General features: G+C 46.5%; 1 protein-coding gene and 1 long non-coding RNA gene across 3 annotated transcripts in view; one reads left to right on the top strand and one right to left on the bottom strand.

The window, feature by feature from the left end:
• The first annotated feature begins 4285 nt into the window (after positions 1-4285).
• Positions 4286-21819, top strand: LOC137854417 (uncharacterized). Its single transcript, XR_011095153.1, has 2 exons — positions 4286-15930; positions 16836-21819. It is a non-coding gene; the product is annotated as an uncharacterized lncRNA (long non-coding RNA).
• Positions 19636-22667, bottom strand: part of SCML4 (Scm polycomb group protein like 4) — a 52484-nt gene continuing 49452 nt past the window's right edge. For both annotated transcript variants that reach the window (XM_068677772.1, XM_068677773.1), the window contains one exon: positions 19636-19769. In XM_068677772.1, the coding sequence (XP_068533873.1) occupies positions 19644-19769 (126 nt within the window). In that variant the 3' untranslated portion in view covers positions 19636-19643. The remainder of the gene's footprint in view (positions 19770-22667) is intronic.

Genomic DNA, 22667 nt, shown 5'->3' with positions numbered 1-22667 from the left:
GTCGTGTGGTTGTACAGGCCCTGAGTGTGGCCAAATACTTTCAGAAAACAGTGGGTTTCCTGCAGTGGTCTCTGAAGACTGGTAATGGGGCCCTGTGCAATGTGTAGGTAGAGGAGAGATCCCACAAGAAGGATGGTCAGCATGTTCACGGGGCAGCTGCCTAAACCCATCACTTGAGTGCTGGCAACAGTCTTTCACCACTCCGGCACCTTACGAGCAGGGATGCCTGATAATTCTCTTCAGAACCACAGCCCTGAGGTCTCTCATGAAATATGCACATTATGAGATAATTAGATACATTATAAGAAAGAAGATTTTAAAATCAAAGCAGATTTTGGCTCTTCATGTTGCAAACCAGCCAAACCTGTAGATGAACCCTTAACAGAAAGGGACATTGGTCATGTCAAGCAAACACAGAGCTTTTTGGGGCCAAGGGTGCACCAAGAGGCTCCGTCTCCTCGGCCGGGGTGGCTGTGTCTGTGGCAGAGCCATGACAGGCCTTCCTGGGGCCTTCCCTGGTTGGCTGGGGACCTGCATTTGGGGTCATGCTCTTGACCCTGCTGGTGCTGCCCTGCAAGGGAGGACAACCCGACAGGGTGACGGAGCGGGACGGGGTTATTTGTCTGGGCCTCTGGCCCTGCCGGGAGTCCAACAGCTTAGCGCACGGCTTCTGTGTCTCCTGCCAGGCGAGGCTGAGTGTCCTTTCCGTGGAAACTTGGCGGGTGACGGGGCAGCGGGTCCAGGGAAGCTGTCCAGAGCAGCGCTGCTGGTGCTCAGGGAACACCAGGCCAGGTCCTCTGCAAACCAGGAACGCGGAGAGCTCTTGTCTTGGGCAAATCTTCACAGCCGGGCCGCTTCCCCGCCTAAGTTAAACTCTGGGGAGAAATAACCTTGTGATTTACACGTGTAGGCCCCATCCAATGTGGTGCATGTAGGAGAAAACTCAACCCAGGCAGATTAGCACTGTGTCCGTGAAGCAGCTGGGTGGCTGCAAGGAGGTGGACACTGCCTCCCACAAGCCTGCAGCCACCAGTGATGGAGCTGGAGGCTGACACAGGTGTAGGAGGGTCACCAGTGTGCCCCATGTGGGGTCCTGGAGGGCTCAGTCCTCCGATAAATAGTGGGGAGGATGAGAAAGGCCCTCTTTGGGTTAATGCGTCCACCCCAGCCTTGCTTCAGGAAAGTTTTCATTAGGGCTGGAGTGTTAGTGACAGCCACAGCTGAGGCTGCCAAAGTGTTTCCATTATGTTATATCTCCCTGTTTTCACTCGCTCCTGGCTATCCAAAAGTTTCACCTAGCAGGCTGAAATTTTCCAGGCCGCCTCTCTACCCAAAGGTGAAGGGTTGTTTTTGGAAGGTTGGAGCAAAAAAAAAAAAAATAGGGAGAAAAAAAAAAAAGATTCAGCTCTTTTTGAAATGGCAGCATACAGGCAGAGGTGATAATTTAAGAAAGCAAAATTTAATAAAAGCAAACAGAGCTATTGCAACCTCAGAAATGAGTGACAATTTGCAATTTGGATGAATATGCAGTATTTTATTTTATTTTTTATTCTTTATTTGAACAGGTCCATCTGACTTTCACTTGGTCTTTTTTGCTGTGTCCTTTCCTTCAGCTCCAGGCATATTCTGCCAGTGCTGCCTGCCTGTGGCTCCCTCTGCCTGCTCCCTCAGCTCCTTCTCCATGGCTTCAGGCTTGGCGCTGGCTCTGTGACCTGAAACTCCTCACAGACACACAGCAGGCTTGGTGATCAGCACCTTTGCGTTCAGTCTAGTGACCATTTTTGTCATCTGAGCATCGATCCCATGAGGTTTCAGGGACCTCTACTGTTATGGGCCCTGTGGGGATGGGGTTGGAAATTGCAGTATACTCCTTGTGCCAGTATCTATTCAGAACCATACGTGGTTTACGGACAGTAGGATATTATTTATTATGTTGCATGGCCATGTAGCATGAAACTCTAGGTAATAAATTTACAATCTAAAAATCAATTAGCGTTAATAGAGTTTTTATTAGCACCAAGTGTAGGTGCTTTGATTATTCTGATAAGTGTGCAAAGCAGAGAAGTCTGACACTAAATAATCTGTAGCAATTCATCACGCTTTTTAATTCAGTTTACTTCTTAAACTGGGGAGTCTCTTCCCCAGATTGTTCATCTGAAGTTTCTCTGAGCTAAACAAGGGTCTCAGTTCTACGTCCATGCAGTTATGTGGAGCGATAGAGTTGGCTTACCATAAACCAGCTCAGATTTGAAATCCCACACTTCACAGTTCTCTGCAAAAGAAACAGCTAGTGATCTCATTAACATTTCCAGTAACCGCTAAAGGAAACCCGGAGTAATCCATTCACTCTAATGGATTTTTTTTCTCTTATATAACACATTGGCTTGGAGGTTTGCGTCCTGTTTCGGATCGTTTTTCTTTGGAGGAGATAGAAGACCCCTGCTGCTCGTAGCTATTGGTGATGCTTCTTGCACTCGGGCAGTAACGGGATATGGTTTTGGCTGTGAAGGATCCATTCTCAGTCCCTGCTGATGATTGGTGGTGGAGCCAACAAAAACACCTAAGTCAATAAAATCAAGACCGAGTCAAAATGCTTCAAATTGGATAATTAAAACACAGGAGATAGACGGTTTCACATGTGGAAACGGAAAATTGGGATATGGAAATTTAGAAAAGAAAAAGACTACAGCAAAACTATCCCCTTCCTGCCTCCCCCACACCCCCAGCCCACTGCGGTTTTGTTGTTTTCAGATGAGGACTTTCTCCCGGCTCACATCAGGCTTAGCTGACTATGTTAACTACTTAGGAGGAGATTTGTAAACGACCCGTTTCATAACAGCACTGAAAATTTTAAGATCCGACTTTATGTTCCTGGTCACTGCACAAGGCCCCAGAGCCCCTTAATTTGTGGGTCTATGAAGGAAGAGATCACCTGGAGCTTGCTGATAGGAAATGTTATGGGCTCATCTTAAATGTTATGCCCCTCCAGGGCGGATGAGCTATATAAGCTGAAGGAGGTGCTCTACTTGAATTAAGATTCACAGCCCGAAGCCTCCCGAACTAAGAGCTAAAGCCTGCTTGTTCAAAACCTCAGAGGAGCTCAGTCCTTTCAAAAGACAACCTGGTGCCATGGTGGCGGGTCTTTTATTTGGCAGGTTGGTGGCTAGTTCACTTGCTGAAGTGTGGAATAAACCAGAATAAATCTTAGCCCCAGTGATTCAAATCTACATCTGTCAAGAGAAAGTTTAAAAAATCCCTGCCAGACCAGGCCCTGCAGACAAGAGAGGGCAGAAGGATACTTATTTTGTGGAGAAAGTTCTGAGGATCACAGTTTGGGACCTGTGTCCCTAATGCAGTGGTAGCTGTTCATGGCAATGGAGACATCAGTCATGACAAGGGCAAGGCTGAATCCCTCGCAGAGAGGGGGTTGTGTCAGCATGAGGACTCCGTAGGTAAAACTGGAAGGATCTCAGCATCTCTTCATCTCTTAGGATAAGCAGGTAGCATCACTTCTCAGGGACCAGGTGCAGTGGAGGTCACTGGCCTGCCCTGAGGCTACACGTACCCTTTCATGCTGTACAGCCGCAGCAGAAAAGGAGTTCTCAGCTTTCTAGACCTGGAACTTGAACTTCATGCTGTCAGCATGTCCCGGTTTGAGGGAGAAGTCTCTCAGCTGAGATCCTGTTTCCTAGACACAGATTGTGAAAGAAAGATCCACTTTGAAGGGATTTTCTTGTGGAAAATACAGAGGTGTAAGAGAAGAACCAAGCTGTTTATCTAGCTAGGGGGAGCGAGGGAGAGGAAAGTCGTGATTTCAACAATGTTAATGGCTAAGTGAAGGAAGGATACAGAGGTGCTAGCAAAAGAGGGAAAATATGTGCAGAAAATGTAGAAAGGAGAGCACGGCCAAAAAACACACAGTTCCACCCAAAAGGAAACTGTACATAGCTCTAAGACGTACTAGAGAAAGCAGAAGATGTGTTAACAGAAAAGAAAGTGGAGAAGAAAACACCAGACATCACCAGCCGGCATCATCTTGACTGAGAAACTCGCAGGCAAGCTCTTCAGTGCCAAGAAAACTCAGCACCGGGAATTCAGAAGGCGCTGTGGTAGCAGGCTCAGGCCCCCTGCTGCTGAGCCCTTCTCAACTTCTGACGGACGCCGCTTGCTGGCAAGGGCATGGCGGCACATGCAACGTGTTCGGTATTCTCCTGGGCCACATAAGCTTCTCCATCAAAATAACTGCTGTCTTTCAGCTTTTTCCCAGTGAGGGAATAAGCTTCCCTTGGACCGAAGCACGGTGTTTCCTGTCTGCTGCCTGCACGCCATTACACCATCTCTCCTTCCCCGGGGGACCGTGGCTCTGTCTGTGCTCCAGAAAGGGTCTGCCCCCCAGCCTTGGAGACAAACGGGCTGTCGGGTCCTGAGCACGACCTTGGTGGCACCAAGAAGGGAACCAACCATCAGCATCAATGCCAGGGGCTGCATGATTGCGCCCACCCATGCTCAGCGTGGAGGCTGAACAATTTGCTCCACAGCCAGGCCAACATGCACCAACATCAAGTGTTCATCCATGGCTGCTGCTGCTGGTGTGTGTCTGCCTGTATGTGTGCACTCATTTCTATGCAGGTATAAGACAGCAGGGCAAAATTCTGCTCTCTCTGACAGCCAAATAAGTCTGGGGATGCTGCTGAAGGTAGTAGCAGGGTAGCAGGGCGCAAAGGCAGCAGGCTTTCATATGGGGTGGTCAGGAGAGGTGAGATGAGGCTGATGGGTCCCCACAAAGACCGTTTGGCACTGGAGGGAGGAGCTTTGCCTGCAGCAGCTGACTTTTGTATAGCTGTCTCTAGGAATGTAGATAAAGAACACTTCATACTGGGAAAAAAACAACAACTGTCTAGTTTGCTATTGGCACTTTTCACCTTTCATTTCTGAGCAACTGGCTGGACTCTGAATTCAGCTGTGTCTGGGATGAGGAAAGCAATTCCAAAGGGACTGGTAATCAAGGAGTCCCTGCAGCTTTCTAACCATAATAAAGCACATTCTTTTACTCTTCTTTGGACACTTACAGCAAAAATTTAGCTCTCTAGTCAGAGAGTTGAAATCTGGAATGTCTATTGCATCAGTGGAAGGAAGCCAGGCTTGCAGCAGTGTAAGCGAGTGAAAGATCTGGCAGACAATCAAGATGCAACATTATAATGAAACTTTGGGGTTGTTTCCTTTTTAATTTTGTCCTAAGCGGCTGGTCCATGTTCTGCTCTCACTTTTTTATCTGATGGCTGTCATGCAGCAGCAGTGTGCCTGAGATCAAGCTCAGCCCTCTAGGTTTCCATTCCCTTCCTAAATATAAATTGCAAGATGGCAATAAATACTGGAATAAAAAAGATATGTAATTTCAGTGACAGAGAAGTAAATTGATGCTGAATGTATATGACACTTTTTCAATTTTCCTCTTGTTTTTCCTGATAGCGTTTTGTGCTAAACATTACATTTGCAGATGCAAAATTTAAAGAACTCTTTATCTTCAGCACTGAGAAACATAACATGTAATTTGTGGCTTCAGCCAAGAGTGATGGCCTTATTAGTAATGGGAATTTACTGATTAACTGCTGTTAGCAAAACATCATCTTCAAGCCCGTTAGTCTGAAACTGGCAGCCGCTCTGTCGGCAGGAGCTTTTTTATTTCATCTCGGGGGAGTTCTGTAGAAATATTTCTCATTTAAACAGCTTTAGCCTTGGCCTTTCAATAATTTTTATGGTCTCAACTAATAGGTTAACAATTAGTTAAGAGCAACTATCAGCTTAATGTCAAGTCATTCACAGGGAAAAGTTCAAGGAGAGAAGTAACGGTATTTCAAAAGATGGTTTATTTTCGAACAAAGAGCTCCAGTCTGTTGGAGGAGACAGGGATAAAAATGAACGCAGGAGAGAGGTTGAGAGATGGGAAAGAAAGGCGTGGGGCCCATGGAAAGCCAGGAGAGGGTCTGCTGAGGAGCAGGGTGTGCTGGAGTGGCACCAAGGTGCCGGGGGTTATCTGCACTGCTGGCCCCCAGCCCCGCTTGGGGAGGCTGTCGCCGGCACGGCGGCAAGGGGGGGCGCGTGTTTGTCTGCAGCCTGGCAGGGTTTCGTGCCCTGCAGCATCTCCCAGCTTCTGATTTATCTCCGGGGTTTTGTCCCTGCCTCCCACCCACCCCATCCCTCAGACCCAGCTCTCCATCCCTGCTGAGGATGCCTCTTTCTCCTTCACGCTCTTTCGGCACTAACAGGGCATTGAGCGAGTGCGCGAGGGATACGTCTGTTCTTCCTCTGAGCTTCTGTGCCAGATGTCGCCGTGGTGCATAAACAGCTGGTAAGGAAAGTCCTGCTCAGCCGTCGGTGGCATGTGTGCCATCAAGATGGCATTGTCAGATAGATGTGTTCATTAGGACCAGTCTCATTGCCAGGGCATGAATGGGGGGTGCTTTTTTCTTCCCCCAACAGCTCTCACACAGACGGATCTTGGAATCATTTATGGGGTTGGAAAAGTGTGCATCGTTGCCTCCAAAGTAAATCCCTGCTAAATCTCTCTGATTCTTCTCATGGATGTGCAGAGTGAGTCAAGGGCATGGGAAGCCACTCCTGTCTCTCAACAGCTTTTTCCAGCTTAATCACTCACCTTGCCTGGACATATTTCTGACCAGAAGTTTTCCTCAAAACACAGGCAAATGAAGAGCCTTCCTGGACACGTTCAGTGTACATGATGACAGGAGAGGTGGGCAGGCTTTCCTTGCAGAGACCTGAACAGGCTGAGATGCCCTTGGTACAGAGCAGCTCAATTTTGTCCCATGGGGGCTACATAAAACCTGATCACCTCCCATATCTGGGCTTTTGGAGAGTAGGTTCCTGACAGAGGTGTGAGAGGAGGACAGCTACATGAGCAAATGACTGACTGATTCTGTGCGGAGCATCCTCTCATATGGGGAAGGACAGTGAGGCTACTGCCGGCATCACACCGAGTGATTAGGGAGAGAAAAGAGCGTGCTATACATACATAGCAATTATAAAGTGCTTACAGATCTTTTGTTTCCTTTGGACTACAAGCGCAGGCACATGGTGTTTATATATGTGTGTATATGCATGTATGTTTTAATATATACGTGTAGATATGTATTTTTTCATCCATTGCCTGAAGTGTAACTCCTATCCTGTGAGCTGGGCAGGGCAGGAATGCTGATGTCTTATTTCTCTGTGTGATTTTTAATGGAGCTGGGACGTGAGCCCCAGCTGGGAGCTTCAGAGAGAAGAGCAAAGGAAACTGCTGCACGGCCCATCTTACTCAGTGATCTTCCCAAAGTCCAGTCTACTCCATAGGCTTCTTACAATCAAAGGAAGAAGCTTTTTCCCTCCAATATTTATTACAGATAGTGCCTGAGCTGCGAACCAAGAGGACCGAGCACTTTGCAGGCACATAAACCAACCCTGAAGTCGAATTGCTTCACCTTGGAAGCCAGGCTCTGAGTGACTTCAGACAGCTCCTGCTTATATCCAGTCTGAAGGAAGCCTTCCTTCTGGCTTTAAAGTCTGGAGATAAAAGAGCAGTCTGGTGGAAAAAAGGCAAATTTCTCGTAGCCAGAAGAGCCCAAGTGTTGTTTAGGGCCACGAGGGAGGTGTGTGACCGAGGCCAGGCCTGATGTACCAGCTGGGGCCTAGCGCAGCGATCCGCTGCCCATCCATGTGGCATCATGGCAGGAGTGGGGACACCGTGGCCATGGGCAGGAGCTGGCCCAGGGCTTTGTGCTGACATCTTTGAGGCCTTTTGCTGCTCATCACTGGGACATGTTCTTTCCTGCTCTTTCTCTTGTGCCCTGAATGGAGGAACAAGCGAGAAGCCCCAGCTGGGGATGAGCAGCAGCACCTACCTCACAAGGCTTCATCTTTGGTCTCAGCACAGAAAGGAATGGTGAAAGGAAAGACGACTTCAAAACATTTTTTAGAGTCTACCTTATATTAGGGGTTCATAAAGAGGGACCAGAAATCAAGGGGTGACCTGAACCCACTTTTCTTTGCTATCATTTCTTGGATACGTGCAGCTACCCTTTCAATAACGCTACTTTTTGCAGCTGATTTCTACCCGATTACGGAGAGCAATAAGAAGATAGGGCCCAAAGATTATTATCCAGTGGCCTATTCTCGCTTTCACTGACATGGATGGCAAATTGACTTCAAGGGAAACTTCATCATGCTGTAGTGTTGATAGCATCATAGAGGAAAGTGTAATTAAAGGGCAAAAAAGAGGGGAATCATTCACTGCAATGTATTTCTTGGATAGCTAGAGCTGACTCTACATAACAGGGAAAGCATTTCTTATTTTCTAGGGGAAGTTTTTTAATAGTAGTTGAGCTGAGATTTTTTTGGCTCTTTTTCAGGCTTTTTATTGAGACATTGCTAGAGTATTCCACTAGCTGCCAGTGTGTAAAGTGGGCAGATCAACCTTGAAATATTACGGTCTTGGGACAAATTTTGTTCTTGTTTTCTCCCCAGTGCAAATCCAGAATAACAGTAATGACTTCAGCTGAGCCACTTCAGTTTTATATCAGCATAAATGAGAGCAGGGTCTGCCCATGTAGATGCAGCCTGCGGGACTAGGCATCTGCCTGCGTGCTGCACCCTTGCTTCAAATTGACACCCTAGCCTTAATTCAGCAGAGAACCAAAGGAACTGCTTGCCCTGCAAATGAGCACTGATGCTAATGTATCACAGTGGAGATTTATCAACAAGCTGACACCTCGGTAGCCATCTCTTATTTGCATAGCAGAGAAATGTGAATAAAAGATGTGAGATTAGCTGTGCACTGGCCAGGGTAGGAGGTAATTCTGGCATTAGCAGAGCTGCAGACTCAGCCACAGGGAATTTGGTAGGTAAAAATGCTTTGTGTGTCCATAAGCATGACACATGTGTAAAGACTGAGACCAGGCACTTATTTAAAAAATACAGTTTATTAGATAAAACATACGTAGAACCAAGTAAATCCAAATCTTTATTAAAAATACAGAAATAATTTTGCAATACTAAAAGAAAGTACTGGCTTTTTCTATGAAACATAAATCTGAAAGTATGGGACATCCTTGCTTTACCATAGCCCGTCCCCCTCTATTCTACATTCTTAAACATACTGCATCAAATTGTGAAACCCAAGCAAAAGTCTGTTGTACAAAATTAAGTATGTTAAGTCCAGTAATACTCAGTTTAATTACGATGCAAACAGTAGCATACAGCACACAGAACAGTCAATTTACAGCTATACATTAAAACATGCCTCTATATAGTGATGGAGAATCCACTGGAAGGAGTAAGTTACAAATAATTTAAAAAAAAATGCCTGTAGAAATAATAGAAGAATCACAGTTTGACACTATGCTTGCAAAATGGTTGTGTATGTACTTAGACACTGAGTGTGTTAAGAATGGATAAATTGGACCCACCGATACAGAACATGCTAACTCGACAGTTATCATTTTGTTTGGATGTGTGAATGTGTATGACATGTACACACGGTGGGCAGGTGCATATCTGTGCACGTACATCAGACCTGCATGTACATACACATAGAAAGGCACACACCTCCACAGCTGAAGACAAATCACTTCAATAAAACCCTTTAAAGTGGGCTGAGAATAATACTAATATGCTGCTTGTCAAAAGCGTGCTGCTCTAGGGCTCCACACATTTTATTCTTGTGTTTTTCTTATCCATAAGCTCCACATTCATTTTACCTCAGCTCTCCATTGTTTGCATATTTGCAAAGTGAATACAGAGCTATTCAGTATAATATAATGTTCACTGTTGGAGATTATTTATTAGGGGAGGTTTTAATAGCTGATAAATAGCAAAGTATTAAAGGGCTTGCTTTGCTTTTTAAGTAAGTAGAACTAAGGGGCAGATGTCTTTTCCCTGATTATTGTTAGCATCATATGGTAATCCTGGCACAATCAACAATATATCTTGTGTATCATCTTTAGTAACTGTTCTTGACTGAAAATGGAGAAGACTCGCATTAGGAAAAGTCATAGGCATATAAGCTGTTTCTGTAATCCCCAATTATTTAGCTCCTCCTGACAATAATGGCAAAATAAATGAATGCTAGAATATTGTGCTAAGTAAAATGAATGGGTAGCAGAACGAGCATTAAGTGAAAGAATTACAAAGGCTTCACAGAATCAGAAATTACTTAGGCTCAGAAAAGCACGTCAAGTGGCCAACTTGGAGCAAAGCTCATACACACTGAGGTCAGTGATGTGCAGGTGTGTGCTTGGCATTAAATGTCACTGAACTGCACGGCTGGACTGGGACCCCAAAGCATTCATCGGATAAAATGCTTTTTTTTTGTTTCTCTCTTATAGAAAGAAAGCAAACCAAATCAGTACTAAGGCAAAAGTGTGTAAAATAGAGAAATCCTGACTGACTCTGGTGGGGATCGGCTGGCTTTATATTCGCGTGAGAGAAGCAGCAGCCTGGGCAGGTTTACACAGCAGGACAGGAGCAAAACGCCCTGGGAAGGCGGACGGTGCTGCGCTTTGCAGATGGGGCAGGAGGCACCACCAGCGGGCTGTGGACACAGACTTTTCTTTCCACTGGAGTCCCAGACAGCATCACTCATGTCATACAGCCCACAGGGCTGCCATTAGCACAGTGATGCTGCAGGTGGGATAAACCCAGCTGCCTTTTGCCATCGGGAAGAGCTGGAGCCTGGTGGCACTGGTGTGGAGTAAAACCAGGCAGCATGATGAAAACACACAGAAGAATCCCAGCCACGGACTTCCAAAATAAATCTGCCTTATACAGACCTTACACTGAGCCACGGGACTAAGACCGCAGTCAACAGCATTCAAGCCCATAATCTTATCACTACAGCACATTTTTATTAAAGAGGAAATCTCGCTATTTACATTCTCTTCTCATATACACACTGGCAGAGGAAGGAAGCCTGGTGAGCGAGTGCATGCCAGCTGATTTCTCTGCTTGGAGAGCAGTCACGGAGGAGAAGCCTGTGCCGCATGCTGGACGGGCTCCTGCTAGCTCCTGCGGGGTTTGGATGAGAGCAGTCACAAACGCATTTTTCGAATGATGTGAGGTGTGGAGACGTTGCCTGTGTCAGTATTAAGCGGTATGGACTGTAATAAGTTTGGGGGTGGCTGAATGCAAGGCAGTGTGTGTTTGATTATAAATAAATTGTTTGTATATTCAGATTTTTTTTTCTCCCTGGCATGAAGAAAATAAAACAGCTTTATGTATTTGCTTGATGTGCGATGCCCTTTTCTGAAGGTTGTATAGTCCCATGAAAGAGATGTCATTCGCCATTCGAGGAGGACAAGATTAGTGTAGAGCAGATAGGTAAAAAAGTCCAAGATTGTAAAAATACCTGCAAGATGCCATGAAAGCAACCCTGCTTATCCAGCTGCTGCAGAAACTGAGGCTTATCTAGCAAATTACAGATCATATTAAAAATCAAAGCTAACACACTTTGAGCCCAATTAGCAATAGAAAAACTGATAGCTGTGCATACATTAAAAAAAAAACGTGCATGCTTCACTAGCCTTGGAAGCTAAAGCTGAGGAACTGGAAGGGAGCTCGGAGCACCATTAAAAAAGAAGTGTGAGCGGGACTTGCGCTGCTCTGTGGCCTGACTTAAGGCTGCCCCTTTCCAGCTGGAAGAGAGCTGTTATGCTCTCATCCTTCACACTGTTTGGAAACAGAGCCCTAGAGCCAAAACCTGATCTCATTCCCACCGGTAGAAGTATGCAGTAGCCCCACAGAAGCTACAGTCATTACTCTAGACTCGCACTTGTGCATCCACGTGTGAATCGGCCCTGCCTTACTGCACGTATTTCGGGATGAAGGATGCTGCTGCACACATTGCAGCGCCCGCTTGATGTCGGCTTATGAGCACGGCCTTCCCTCACTGCTGATTTCATCTGTCCCACCTCCGCCTCCCAGCTGGCCAACACCGCTCCCCTTCTTCTTCCAGCCGGGTGGCTCTTTCCCACCTCCTGCTGTCCTTATGGTTGGCAGTGGGCACCTCTTCTTTCCAACCAACTCTCCCATCCAGGCGGATGGCAATCTGGTCCCTCTCCAGACCACGGGAATGATGCTGGTGGCTCTGAGCTTGGCACGCTGGTTGCCTGCACCTGCCTAATGGTGTGCCATGCGCGGGGCCAGGCTTGGCTTCAACATGCATCAGCAATGGGGCAGGAGCTGAGGATTCATCCCACTGAGCAGTGCAGCCGGGTCCCTTCCAACCTGTGAGCATTTAAGCTGCTTGGACATCGAGGGAAAGATGGAAGGAAGAGGGGAGAACTGCACCCACCCTGTGTAAAAGTGCTGAGCCCTTAATGAGGTATTTATTGCAAATAGGAATCAGCCGACTGGTTAAAAACCATCCCCGAAAAGTGCCTTTCGTGCTGGTGAAGGAAAGCAGTGGAAAGCTTTTTGTGCAAAATAAAGAAGGGGTTAAAAAAAAATACAGACAACCTAATTCAAGGATTAAAAAACTGGTACTAGGATCTCCTGTAAAGGGCACTTGGTTGAAAGGAAAGCAAGGGTTGCAGAAAACTACGAAGAAAGAGAGGGGAAACAAATGTGAGAATGGAAGAGCAGAGAAGAGCCATAAGGTGGTGCAAAAGGGGTGAAGGAGACACATTTATGGTCCCTGAAAGATGGAAAGAAAGGAAGAGAAGAAGAGATCTTGCCAGAGAGGAACTGAGGAGAAAAAAACCTGAATGTAACTGCAGTGGTGGAATGGGAAGGGAAAGGGCTGAGAAGTTTCAGGGGAAAGGACTAGAAGGCAGAGGATGATTAAGAGGGGGAAGAATGAGGGCAGGATAAGGGACTACCTGACCTTTAAAAGCCCACCATGTAGGTACATAAAGAAGCTGTAGGCAAGGGCTACGTGAGGAGCAAGTCAGATGTGGACAGCACAAGGAGAAAGGATGGTGAGAATGGATGGTCTTGTGTTTAAGGCACTAGACTTGGACCAGAAGGTCTGGGATCAGACTTCTGGCTTCACCAAAGGTGATTAGCAGTGTTGGGAAGGAGGCAATAAGGTTCCCCTTCAGGGGAGTTTCACTTCATTTTCCTCAGTCTTCTGCTATTTTTACCATAAGTGTCTGAGAGGTAATTCGCGCCATTGACTTCTATCTGCTTTTATCTGCAAAAGGGAAGGAAAACTGCCTCTAGGAGACCCTTCCCCTTAGGCTGTCCCTCAGTGGCAGGCTGAGTCCTTCCTAATCCATCTGCACTGCACGAGGCACGATCTCTGCACGCCTTTGTAACACAAATACCCGTAGTAACTTCTGATAACAGCAGCCTAACGTGCCTATAGTTGAGTTGTTTTAGTGTCGGACACAGACCTCATCGACAGTGGTAAAGATGTGGAACAAGTCTGCTGAATTTACAACAGTGTCAGTGGAAGACTGGAATTCAGATTGCCTTCCTGTAGGCACACCGACTGTATAAACAAGAGGCTTTCTTTTACTACAAGATTTCTAAGAGGCATAAAAGGAAAAGCTGGTAAATATTAACCTGCTAAACAGCCATGACTATAGCTGCTTTTTGAAGCCTTTGTGCCACAAAGGAAATCAAAAAAAGATCTTTTTCTTTTAATACCGTCTCATGCCAAGCTGGTGAGAAGCCTTCTGGATGCTAGAACATATTAGCAGTGCCATGAGGAAGATGGATAGGTTTTAGAAACAGTCATTTGGTTTCAGTGGAACCTGGACACATGGATCAATTCACAATACTGCCACTACAGCAAATGCTCAGGGCCATAAAACACATTACAGATCAGGAAACCATCAAAGTGAGGAATAAAATTAATCACTAGCCTTTCACTGGCTTGGATTCACTGCAGCTCAGAAGCCCTTTCCCCACCCCTTCTCCCATGTTTCACCTGAAAGACACTGAAAGCTGTGAAACGGCTCCATTTGGAAATGTCCTCATCTCTGTATTTATTGGGGTGCGTTTTTTTTTTTTTTTCCTATTCCCCATCCTTTTAGGGATCTCTGATATCAGGACGTTGGTTGCCTGCATTGCGTGCTCAGAAAGAAGAGGACAGCATGGTCCCGGTCCTTTATATCACCGAGGGAGAACCATGGCTAATAAAGACATACTTCTCTACTCAGGAAAAGGTTTCCTATTTCTATACGTGCCCTGGAAAAGGGCACAAACCACATGGGAACACCGCTGAAGCCTGGGACTTGCCCATTTCCGAAGCCCGTCCTTCCTGGCTGCTCCACTCTGCTTTTCCTTCACTCTCTTCACGGCCTGCCCATGCAGCCGGGCAGGCAACGTGCACAGCCACACAGCCACACGCACAGACACACAGACACCCCCTCGGCCAGCCTCAAACGCTGCTTTTTGGCAGGAGGAGCAAGGCTGTGCAGCCAGAGATGGAGACCTTCCTGCAGTGCCGAGCCATCCCCGCTGGGCTGTGGCACTACCAGGAGACTCAGCTGTTTGAAGCATGATGAGGTGCCGCAGATGCTGAAGGAGCCAAATAATCGTAGGTCAGCGGGGTTGATTTCGAAAAGTTTCATTTTTAAATCCCACCGAGGCCTTCGCCTCGAGAACTTGTGGAAATCGCTCGGTGAAGTCATGCTCCGGCCGGGCCGAGTTTCTGCCCAGCAGCACGGCTGCGATCCTCAGCGCTTTGCTCTGCTGCTGAGCGGGAAACCCAAACCAGGCTCGGCGAAACCTGCAGCTCCAACCCAAAACGAACAGGAGAAAGTGTCGGGATCAGGGCGGTGTGCAGCTGGAAGAGCTCCCCACCAGGAAGCTCGCAGAGCTCCCGGGAGCAGGACAAGGATTGCTTGACTTGCTTTGCGAGCCAAGCCCTTACGAATCCAAGAGACAAACTTACGTGGAGCTCGGTGGGACCTGGATTTGGCCTAACATGCTTTATTTAGCATTGTGAGTGAGGGAAACATTTTTTCTCAAGCTTAAGTTGAAAGATTCTTGTGTTTCAGCTGGAGCCTTGTGGCGGCAGGGCATCGCACACCGTCACTTCTTTCTCTTCCTTAAGCAAATCTTTATTTCTTCCACACTTAGCCTCCGACCAGCACCTCTGTGCCCAAACCCTGTTAAACCTGGCTGGTGGGGGGGACACAACCCCTCGGACCGCCCCATGCTCACCCTGTCCCTTTGGATTCAGGCACCTGGCGGGGAGCTGGGGCTCGGGGAACAAAGGGAGACGAGGCCGTGCATTCACGTCCCCCGAGCTGTAATCCCGAGGCGAGGGGATCCGCCGGAGCCGGTGCCAGAAGGCGCGAGCTGCGCTAGAGCCTGTCGTACTTGCGAAGTCCATATGTGATAATACCACTGCAGCCACAAAAGAATTTACAGCAGGAAGCGTCGCAGCTGTTGCTTATTAGCATTAGTACAAATTACACAAAGCAAATTGTTAGCAGACATGTTTCCACAATATTTAACTCGTGGCAGCGAATGAAAGCGGCTCCTTCCCGAGCAGAATTTGCGATTTCCAAGGGAATGGGTTTCCAATTGTCCATGAAGGGACCACGGATTAGGAGGCAGTGTGTGACTATCGCAAGGACTTGGAGGCAACGTGTGCGCAGCCTCGCCTGCTTTCTCAGGTGGAAGGGTGCAAATTTAGGGCTGCGTTTCTTGGTGTGAGAAGCAAAATCCGCACGGCTCCAGCCAGCTCAGTTACCAGTGGCAGGGGAGCAGCAGTGCGTGGGACCTGCTCTGGAGCCGCCGTGTTAAGGCTTTGCACGCAGAAACGCTTGGAAGGGGGGAGAGGCTCTTGCTGACCTGACATTTCCCTGGATTTTTACCCCAAAGTGCCTGTAATGAACTATTTCCCTAGCAACCCCAAGCCTGTTGATGGGGAAGCAGCATGAGCCAGCGGAGCAATCCTCTAACACCAGCTCAGAGGGGTGGGTAGGTGGAAAGCAGAGACAAAATCTGTGCGGGGACGGATCTTCCTTGTGGGAAGGGAAGGGAAGGGAAGGGAAGGGAAGGGAAGGGAAGGGAAGGGAAGGGAAGGGAAGGGAAGGGAAGGGAAGGGAAGGGAAGGGAAGGGAAGGGAAGGGAAGGGAAGGGAAGGGAAGGGAAGGGAAGGGAAGGGAAGGGAAGGGAAGGGAAGCTTCCATCCTCTGCTTCCCAGTCTCTGCCTCTCCAAAGCCATGCTCCCATGCTGTCACATCCATCTTGCCTTGCAGAAGCAGTGCTAAAGGCACCAGGGGATTTGTTTGTACCCCTGCTGCTAACCCCACATGGGAATTGCTCGTGCCTAAAGTTCATCGTCCATTTTCTTATTCTTTTGCTGATTATTGCTATTTTTGCTAATAATGTCCCACTTAGCAGCCATCCTTCCCCTAAGAAAGAAAGATGTGTGACTCTTGAGGACTGCTGACAACCTATAGAAATCCGGCAATCAATTTAAGGGCAATAACAGCCCAGAGTGATGCTTTACATGCCAGTCTCAAGGGTGCCTGGCTGCATTAATCATGCTGAGCCGAGCTGCTAGCACTGCAAAGGCCGCCGTGCTCCTCGAGCAAGAAAGTGGGCTCAGAGCAGTGGAAGCATTCCCATGGGCATCTCTGGAAGCTCAGCGAAGGCTGGCAGGGGAGGGAGGCATTTGTCAGCGTGGGAGAAGAGGCTGTGACAGCGGGTCCATGCGAGGGCAGGTGGGAGAAGCTGCTCTGCCTGGGACCTCCAGCCCTGCTGCTCCTCGTGCTTTGCAACAGGAACCTCAGCAAGGGAAGAGTTCTCCTCAAACCCCTTGAATTTGCTCATATTTTGTGTGTGTGTGTGTGTTTTTTTTTGTTTTTTTTTTTTTAAAGCAGATGCCCACAAAGTACTGAGATTGCTTAAAGCAAGCGAAGTGCCTCCTGCTCCAGCTGTGAGTGCCCAAAAGCAGAAACCAGGGGCATGCAGCGCGCACCTGGGGGCAGGTGCATCCACCCACCTGTTTGCAGGAGATCAGAAATACAGCTTGGTTGGAGGCAGGCTGAAGTGAGAGCTCTGAAGAGGAAAGCAAGCAAAGCAATTTTGTACCAGCAATGTCTAAAATAGCAGCTAATTGAGAGGCGGTGACATGCCTTTTCTGACTCTTGAGGGCTTGTTCCTAGGAAATGGCCTGACACACTCTGCACAGCTCAACCACCCTCGCTGGCAAGGCTCGAAAGAGAAACAATGATTATTAGTAGCAATATTACTGCAGTAACGTTTGCCCCCTAACTGCCTTTTGGTGAAAAAAAAAACACACACTGAGGGATTTCTTCTGTAAACTTTACTCACATGTAAAACAAAGTCCCTAAACACCTCCCCTGTAAAAGGCAGCGCATTAAATATCATGGCCTGTACAGTCCTGTCATGCTGAGAAGGTTCATATCAAACGAGATAGCACCACTGACCGTGTGCGTTAGGTACATACATGAAAACTACCTCAGCACATTACATGTATGAGCATCATTGCCACTGAGGAATCTAGAAATACTGCCTAGGTGTTACCGGGCCTCGCAGTGGGAAGGTGGAGGATAGAAGATGGGTGAGACACAGAGCTGAATGGGAATGGCTCTTTTTCAGGAAATTATGTGGCTCTGATATTTTTTTTCCACTCTCAGAACAAAAGGTGAGGTTACAGACTCCCCAGGAAAATCCAATAAAATGTGTACTAATAAAATGTGTAAATAAAAGAGTGGAAAAGAAACTGCGTGGTTTTCATGTTGATGTGAAGTGGCTTCTGTCTCAGCCAGATATCTGACTGAACAGATGTCCATTTCGTGCCACATGGACACAAAGAGATGCAGGTGGGGGTCCTAAGAATCAGCACGTTTAGGGTTCAGTGTATGGCGTCACCGGGTAATACATGACTTTTCATTTAGCACACGTGTTGAGCTGCTCATCTGGGAGTTGTTTTGACACGGAGACAAGATATGCTGAAAACTGGTCCGATTTCCAATTCCCATCCTGCAAACATGTGCAGGCTGCAAAGATTTTCATAACTAGGTCCTGCACTGGTACCTTTTTATGAGCTGTATTCTAGCAACATGCATCAAATTGAACTGTATTCCATGAGTATTTTTGTTAATATTCATAAACAGCCTCAGATGGTTTAACATCTTGCATGTTATCAGGCCTCCTTTCCCCAGTTCAGCTGAGGTGTGCTCTAAAATAACCTGCATGACCAACAGACATTTGCCACCACTGCTTGTCACGCACCAAGGGTTTAAACCATATGGATGTGTCCCTCCATAATCTTTACTTGTGGAGGATAAAGATGAGGGCTCACCCACCCCACAAATTGCCTCCTTGGCCTTTGACCTGTCCTTCTCCTGGCCTGGCTGCACAGGATATCAACGAGCACCTTTTAGATTTCACTAAGAGGCAGGAGGGCATTACTTTGAATCCACTTGAGACTTAAAGCCTGGAAAATCTGCATACGAGCTGAAAGCAAGCGTGCATTGCCCTCTGCAGCAATGCAATCAGGCACCGACCCTACAGCATCTGCCCCGGACCTGCCCACAAGCACAGCGATGTGCCGTGCCACGCCGTGCCTTGCCAGCTCCTCGTGGGGAACGCTCCCACCCAGCTCCCTCGCTTTGCAAAAGCACAAACGAGACCAAAAACAGAAATTCTGCTTTTTCTTAAAAGAGTGCCAAAAACCATACGTCAGCCAGCAAGGAAGGGAGACGACAGCTGAGCACGCCAGACACCATGGGAGCCATCCACCCCCTCTTCGGCTTAACGGGAAACATCCTGTCAGAAATGCTTTCTGCATTTGGGCTTTTCTTGAAATAATTATCTGTAAACGGCGACGGCTCATCCTGCTGGGAGCCTGCGATTCCTTGTCAGTATTTGGAGATGTGCTGGCTGGGAGAGTTGTGATGGTCAAAGCTCATCAGACAGAAAGCACCGTGTCAGCTGAGCTCCAGCCCCAAGCCTGTTAGGGCTGCTCCCTCTAGTGGGAAAAAGTACTTCGACTGCAAAAAAATCCCTCAATCCCACTTTTTTTTCTTTTTCTTTTTCCTTTTTTTCTTTTTTTTTTTTTTTTTTAATTTTAAATTTTTCTTTTTATTTTTTTTTTCATTTTTCTTCTTTTTTTTTTTTTTTTTTTTTTTAATCCTACTTTTCTTTATTTTTTTTCCTTTTCATTTTCAAGCTGCAGAATTCAAGTTTTCCGGATGATAGTGCAAGACACAGGGTCGTTCCCATCAGAAGACAGAGGACCAAAGGCTGCCCTTTTCCCAAAGCCTTGAGCACCGGTGGTGGAGCTGGCACCCAGTGGTGGCCCCGCAGCATGTTCAGGACCCTGGGTTTGTCTGCCAGCAGTCCTCAGCATACACCATCGCTGTGTTTGCTTTTGATTCCCCACTTCTGATTACAAAAATAGGACTTACTATAATCATAATAATATCAATGGTACAAAATAAGTATATAATTTTTTGGCAAATTATTAACGCAAGCAGCCCGAAAGCTCCCATCGGATTAAAAAAATCGTGAAGATGCGCAAATGTTAAAAAAGGCAAAGTCTTTGTTAAAAAAGAAGGGAAAACAATCTGCAAAAGAACGCATTTCTGTAAGGCAGCACGTTACCTTTAGTTTTCTGTCTAGATTTAGGTCAGGTTCTGCTGTTGTTCAGGAAATTGTTAGAACTTGGTTTGCTTGAGCTTATCAATGTGGTAGCACAGTTTCAGCGCGGGTCCCAGTTTCAGCCCCAGGTACTTCATGATCATGTCACTTTTCAGCAGCAACAAAGCATTGCCATCAATCTCCTGGTTTCAAAAGAGAGAAAGAGAATCAAAATGTGTTAACCTCCCTTCCAGCACCGTGAAAGCAAGACAGCAGAGCTGCGTCCGGACACATTAAACAAGGTGAATCAGAAACAGCATGTCTTAGACCAGAGCTGGCTGAAATGTCAGGAATTCTGAAACTTCATTAAAAAAATTGAAAGCTAAGGTAGGATAAAAGGAAGCTCTAAAGGAGGCTTTAATCAAATATTACGTTTGTTCTTCAAGGAGCTCTAAGGTTTGTCTACGTTTTCAATTACTTGGCATAAAATCACGAGGATTTTTATTTTTTTATTTTTAAATCAGGGTTGCTCTAAACCCAACTCTGAAAAAAAAACAAACAAACAAAAAAAAAAACAGTTGACCTTGAGAGAAAGCATGAGTGATGGAGACACAGAAGGATGTGACTTCATGAACTGCTAACACACCCTTGAATCTCAATTCTAGCTCTGTCCCTGACTGTCTACACATTTCACATATCCCCAGTACTCTTACACCCAGTGATATATATATGTCTTCATCTTGAAATGAAGACAGTAGTAACATATTTAATTGGATGTATTATTGGATGTTTTTTTTACACAGCTATATTAGCAGATCTGCTTAAAAATACTACTTTCCCTCTCAGTCTCTACTGTCTTACTTGGATCATCACAGCTAAAACATAACTAATGCTGTGTGTGTGTGCATACATATACACAAGCACGCTAGTGCTGTATATACTGTATTCTACGTTTTTGATGGTAACATCTTTCCTCTGTGATCCATTACCTACTAATTAAGCAATACTATGGATCCTAATTTGCCCTGATCATTATTATTCCATTCAGCAGGTGATTTAGCTGATGAGCAGTTAAGGTCACTTTCTGATTAACTCAATCAATTGATGCTCTTCATTCTGCACCCCCCACTCCATCCATTACAGGAACCCCCCCTTCTCTCTTTTCCATTATTCTTTCCTCCCCCTCTCTTTTCCATTATTTTTAGGAAGTTAAGGAAAGGAAGATTAAGTATTACATATAATTAATATTTGCTTAAGAAAGAAAAACAAACTCCTGGAACTGTGATGCCATAAGGTAAAATCTCTGTCAAGGGTTTGGTGCAACTGCAGCTGTTTCTAAATGTTGAGTTCAGCATTTTATTATTTCCTTTATTATTACTGTGTAGGGGTCAAAATTAAACTCCTTGACTAGAGTATGCCAGAGGGAGCATTCATATCCAATTAAATATCCCATATTAGCCATGTCCCTGTGCAGATTGTTGGCTCGACTTCTCTTTAATATTACTGTGTCAGCCCTTTAAAAAATAATTTTAAAATTGAAAGACTCTATAGCATGGTCCCCAAATCTGCAGTAGCCCCAGTGAGCTGGTCTTGAATAGGCTCTGGAGCTGGTAAAATTCAGTGTGCTTAGTTTGTACCACATTAGCTGAGATCTGGCCCGCTGCAGGTTAGGATATTGCAGGAAAGTATCACTCTGTTCCTGCAAGGGATGGGAGCAGCAAATGTATGAGCTGTGAGATCATGATACAGGGGGAGTAAACATACAGCTTCCACAAGCAAGAATGAGTACTGCTGTGTTTGTGATAGCTGCTTGCAGAACTTGGTCTGAGGACACTGCTCAAAAAGCAGGGTAGCCCCTAACCAAGGCCTGTGCCATGTGAACAAGAATTGCACCGGGCTGTGAATGTCCGTGGGTGTCCCCGAGGATGAGACTTTGAATGAGAAAGATGCAAATTCAGATCTTCATGAGTGTTTAAGCAATTAATTATGAGTAAAATCAAAAACTTGAGGATCTATATCTCAAAGAGGAACAAAAAGCTTTTTATTTTTTAGTGCTTCACAGTCTGGTGAACAGACACCAGCCCTGGTAAGGCCACCACCTGTGACAGGAGTGCAGCAAGTGGCAGCTCAGCAGTCAGGGCCCCAACAACTGATATGAAGAAAGTCTAGGGAAAGATGCAAGCTCACAAGTGTGATGTCTAGCACTGACAGAGACAGGTTGCTCTTTAAATAAATGGTATTCATTATGTTAAACTCAAAGGTTTTTGTCTCCTTCGTACATGCATTTGCCAATCACCGGCCATAATTAAACTGTCAGACCATAACATTTCTTCCAGCCCTTCCAGCCTGAATTTTCTACCTGCTAACTCCCTTTGTAGCTCTTTCTGCTCCTCTGTTTCCCTTCTCCCAGCCTGCCTACCACGGCCTGCCTGTTGCTGAGAGGGCACGGCATGGGGCTCTCACACAGAGCTGCCACCAGGTCCCTGCCAGGCCCACAGCTCCTTTGTGTGATGGAGGGGAGGTTGTAGGAGGTTTTATGGTCTTGGTGGACCCTTCAGGAGCTGTTTTAGGTGTCTTGGCAAGAGGACAGGCTCCTGTTTGTGGTGAGAAGAGCAGAGCCACAGCCATGATCATCCCGCAATGCACGCTGTAGCTGTGACTGATGTGGGCTACACCTCCCTGCTGCTGGGACAACTACCTCTGAGCACTGTGGTCAACAGCCAAGTGGCTTCATACAGCAACAACAAAAATATCTGCTGGCATGCAGGACACCTCCCCAACTCTTCCCTTCCTCGTGGCCCCACCACCCTTTTCTTCCCACTGTCATAGCTGAGCTGAGCTGACTGCCAACGCAACGCTTCCAGGTGATGGCTGGGCCTTGTCAATGACAGTAAGTGCTGCTAAGTAAATTATGCACCTGCTTCATGGAAAGATTGAACATAGAGGAAAATATGGCTAAGGTTAATGGACTAATCACTTGTCTCTCACCTCTGAGGTCTCCGTGCTAATCCAGATGAGATCTGAAGGCTGAAAAATTGCAGGGACATATATAACTCGAAGGCATAATTGAATTGAGTTGTGTGGTAATCTTACCCAGCTCC

The sequence above is a fragment of the Anas acuta genome, chromosome 3, assembly GCF_963932015.1.
Source record: "Anas acuta chromosome 3, bAnaAcu1.1, whole genome shotgun sequence".
NCBI lineage: Eukaryota > Metazoa > Chordata > Aves > Anseriformes > Anatidae > Anas > Anas acuta.
This window is presented reverse-complemented; position numbering and strand designations above follow the sequence as displayed.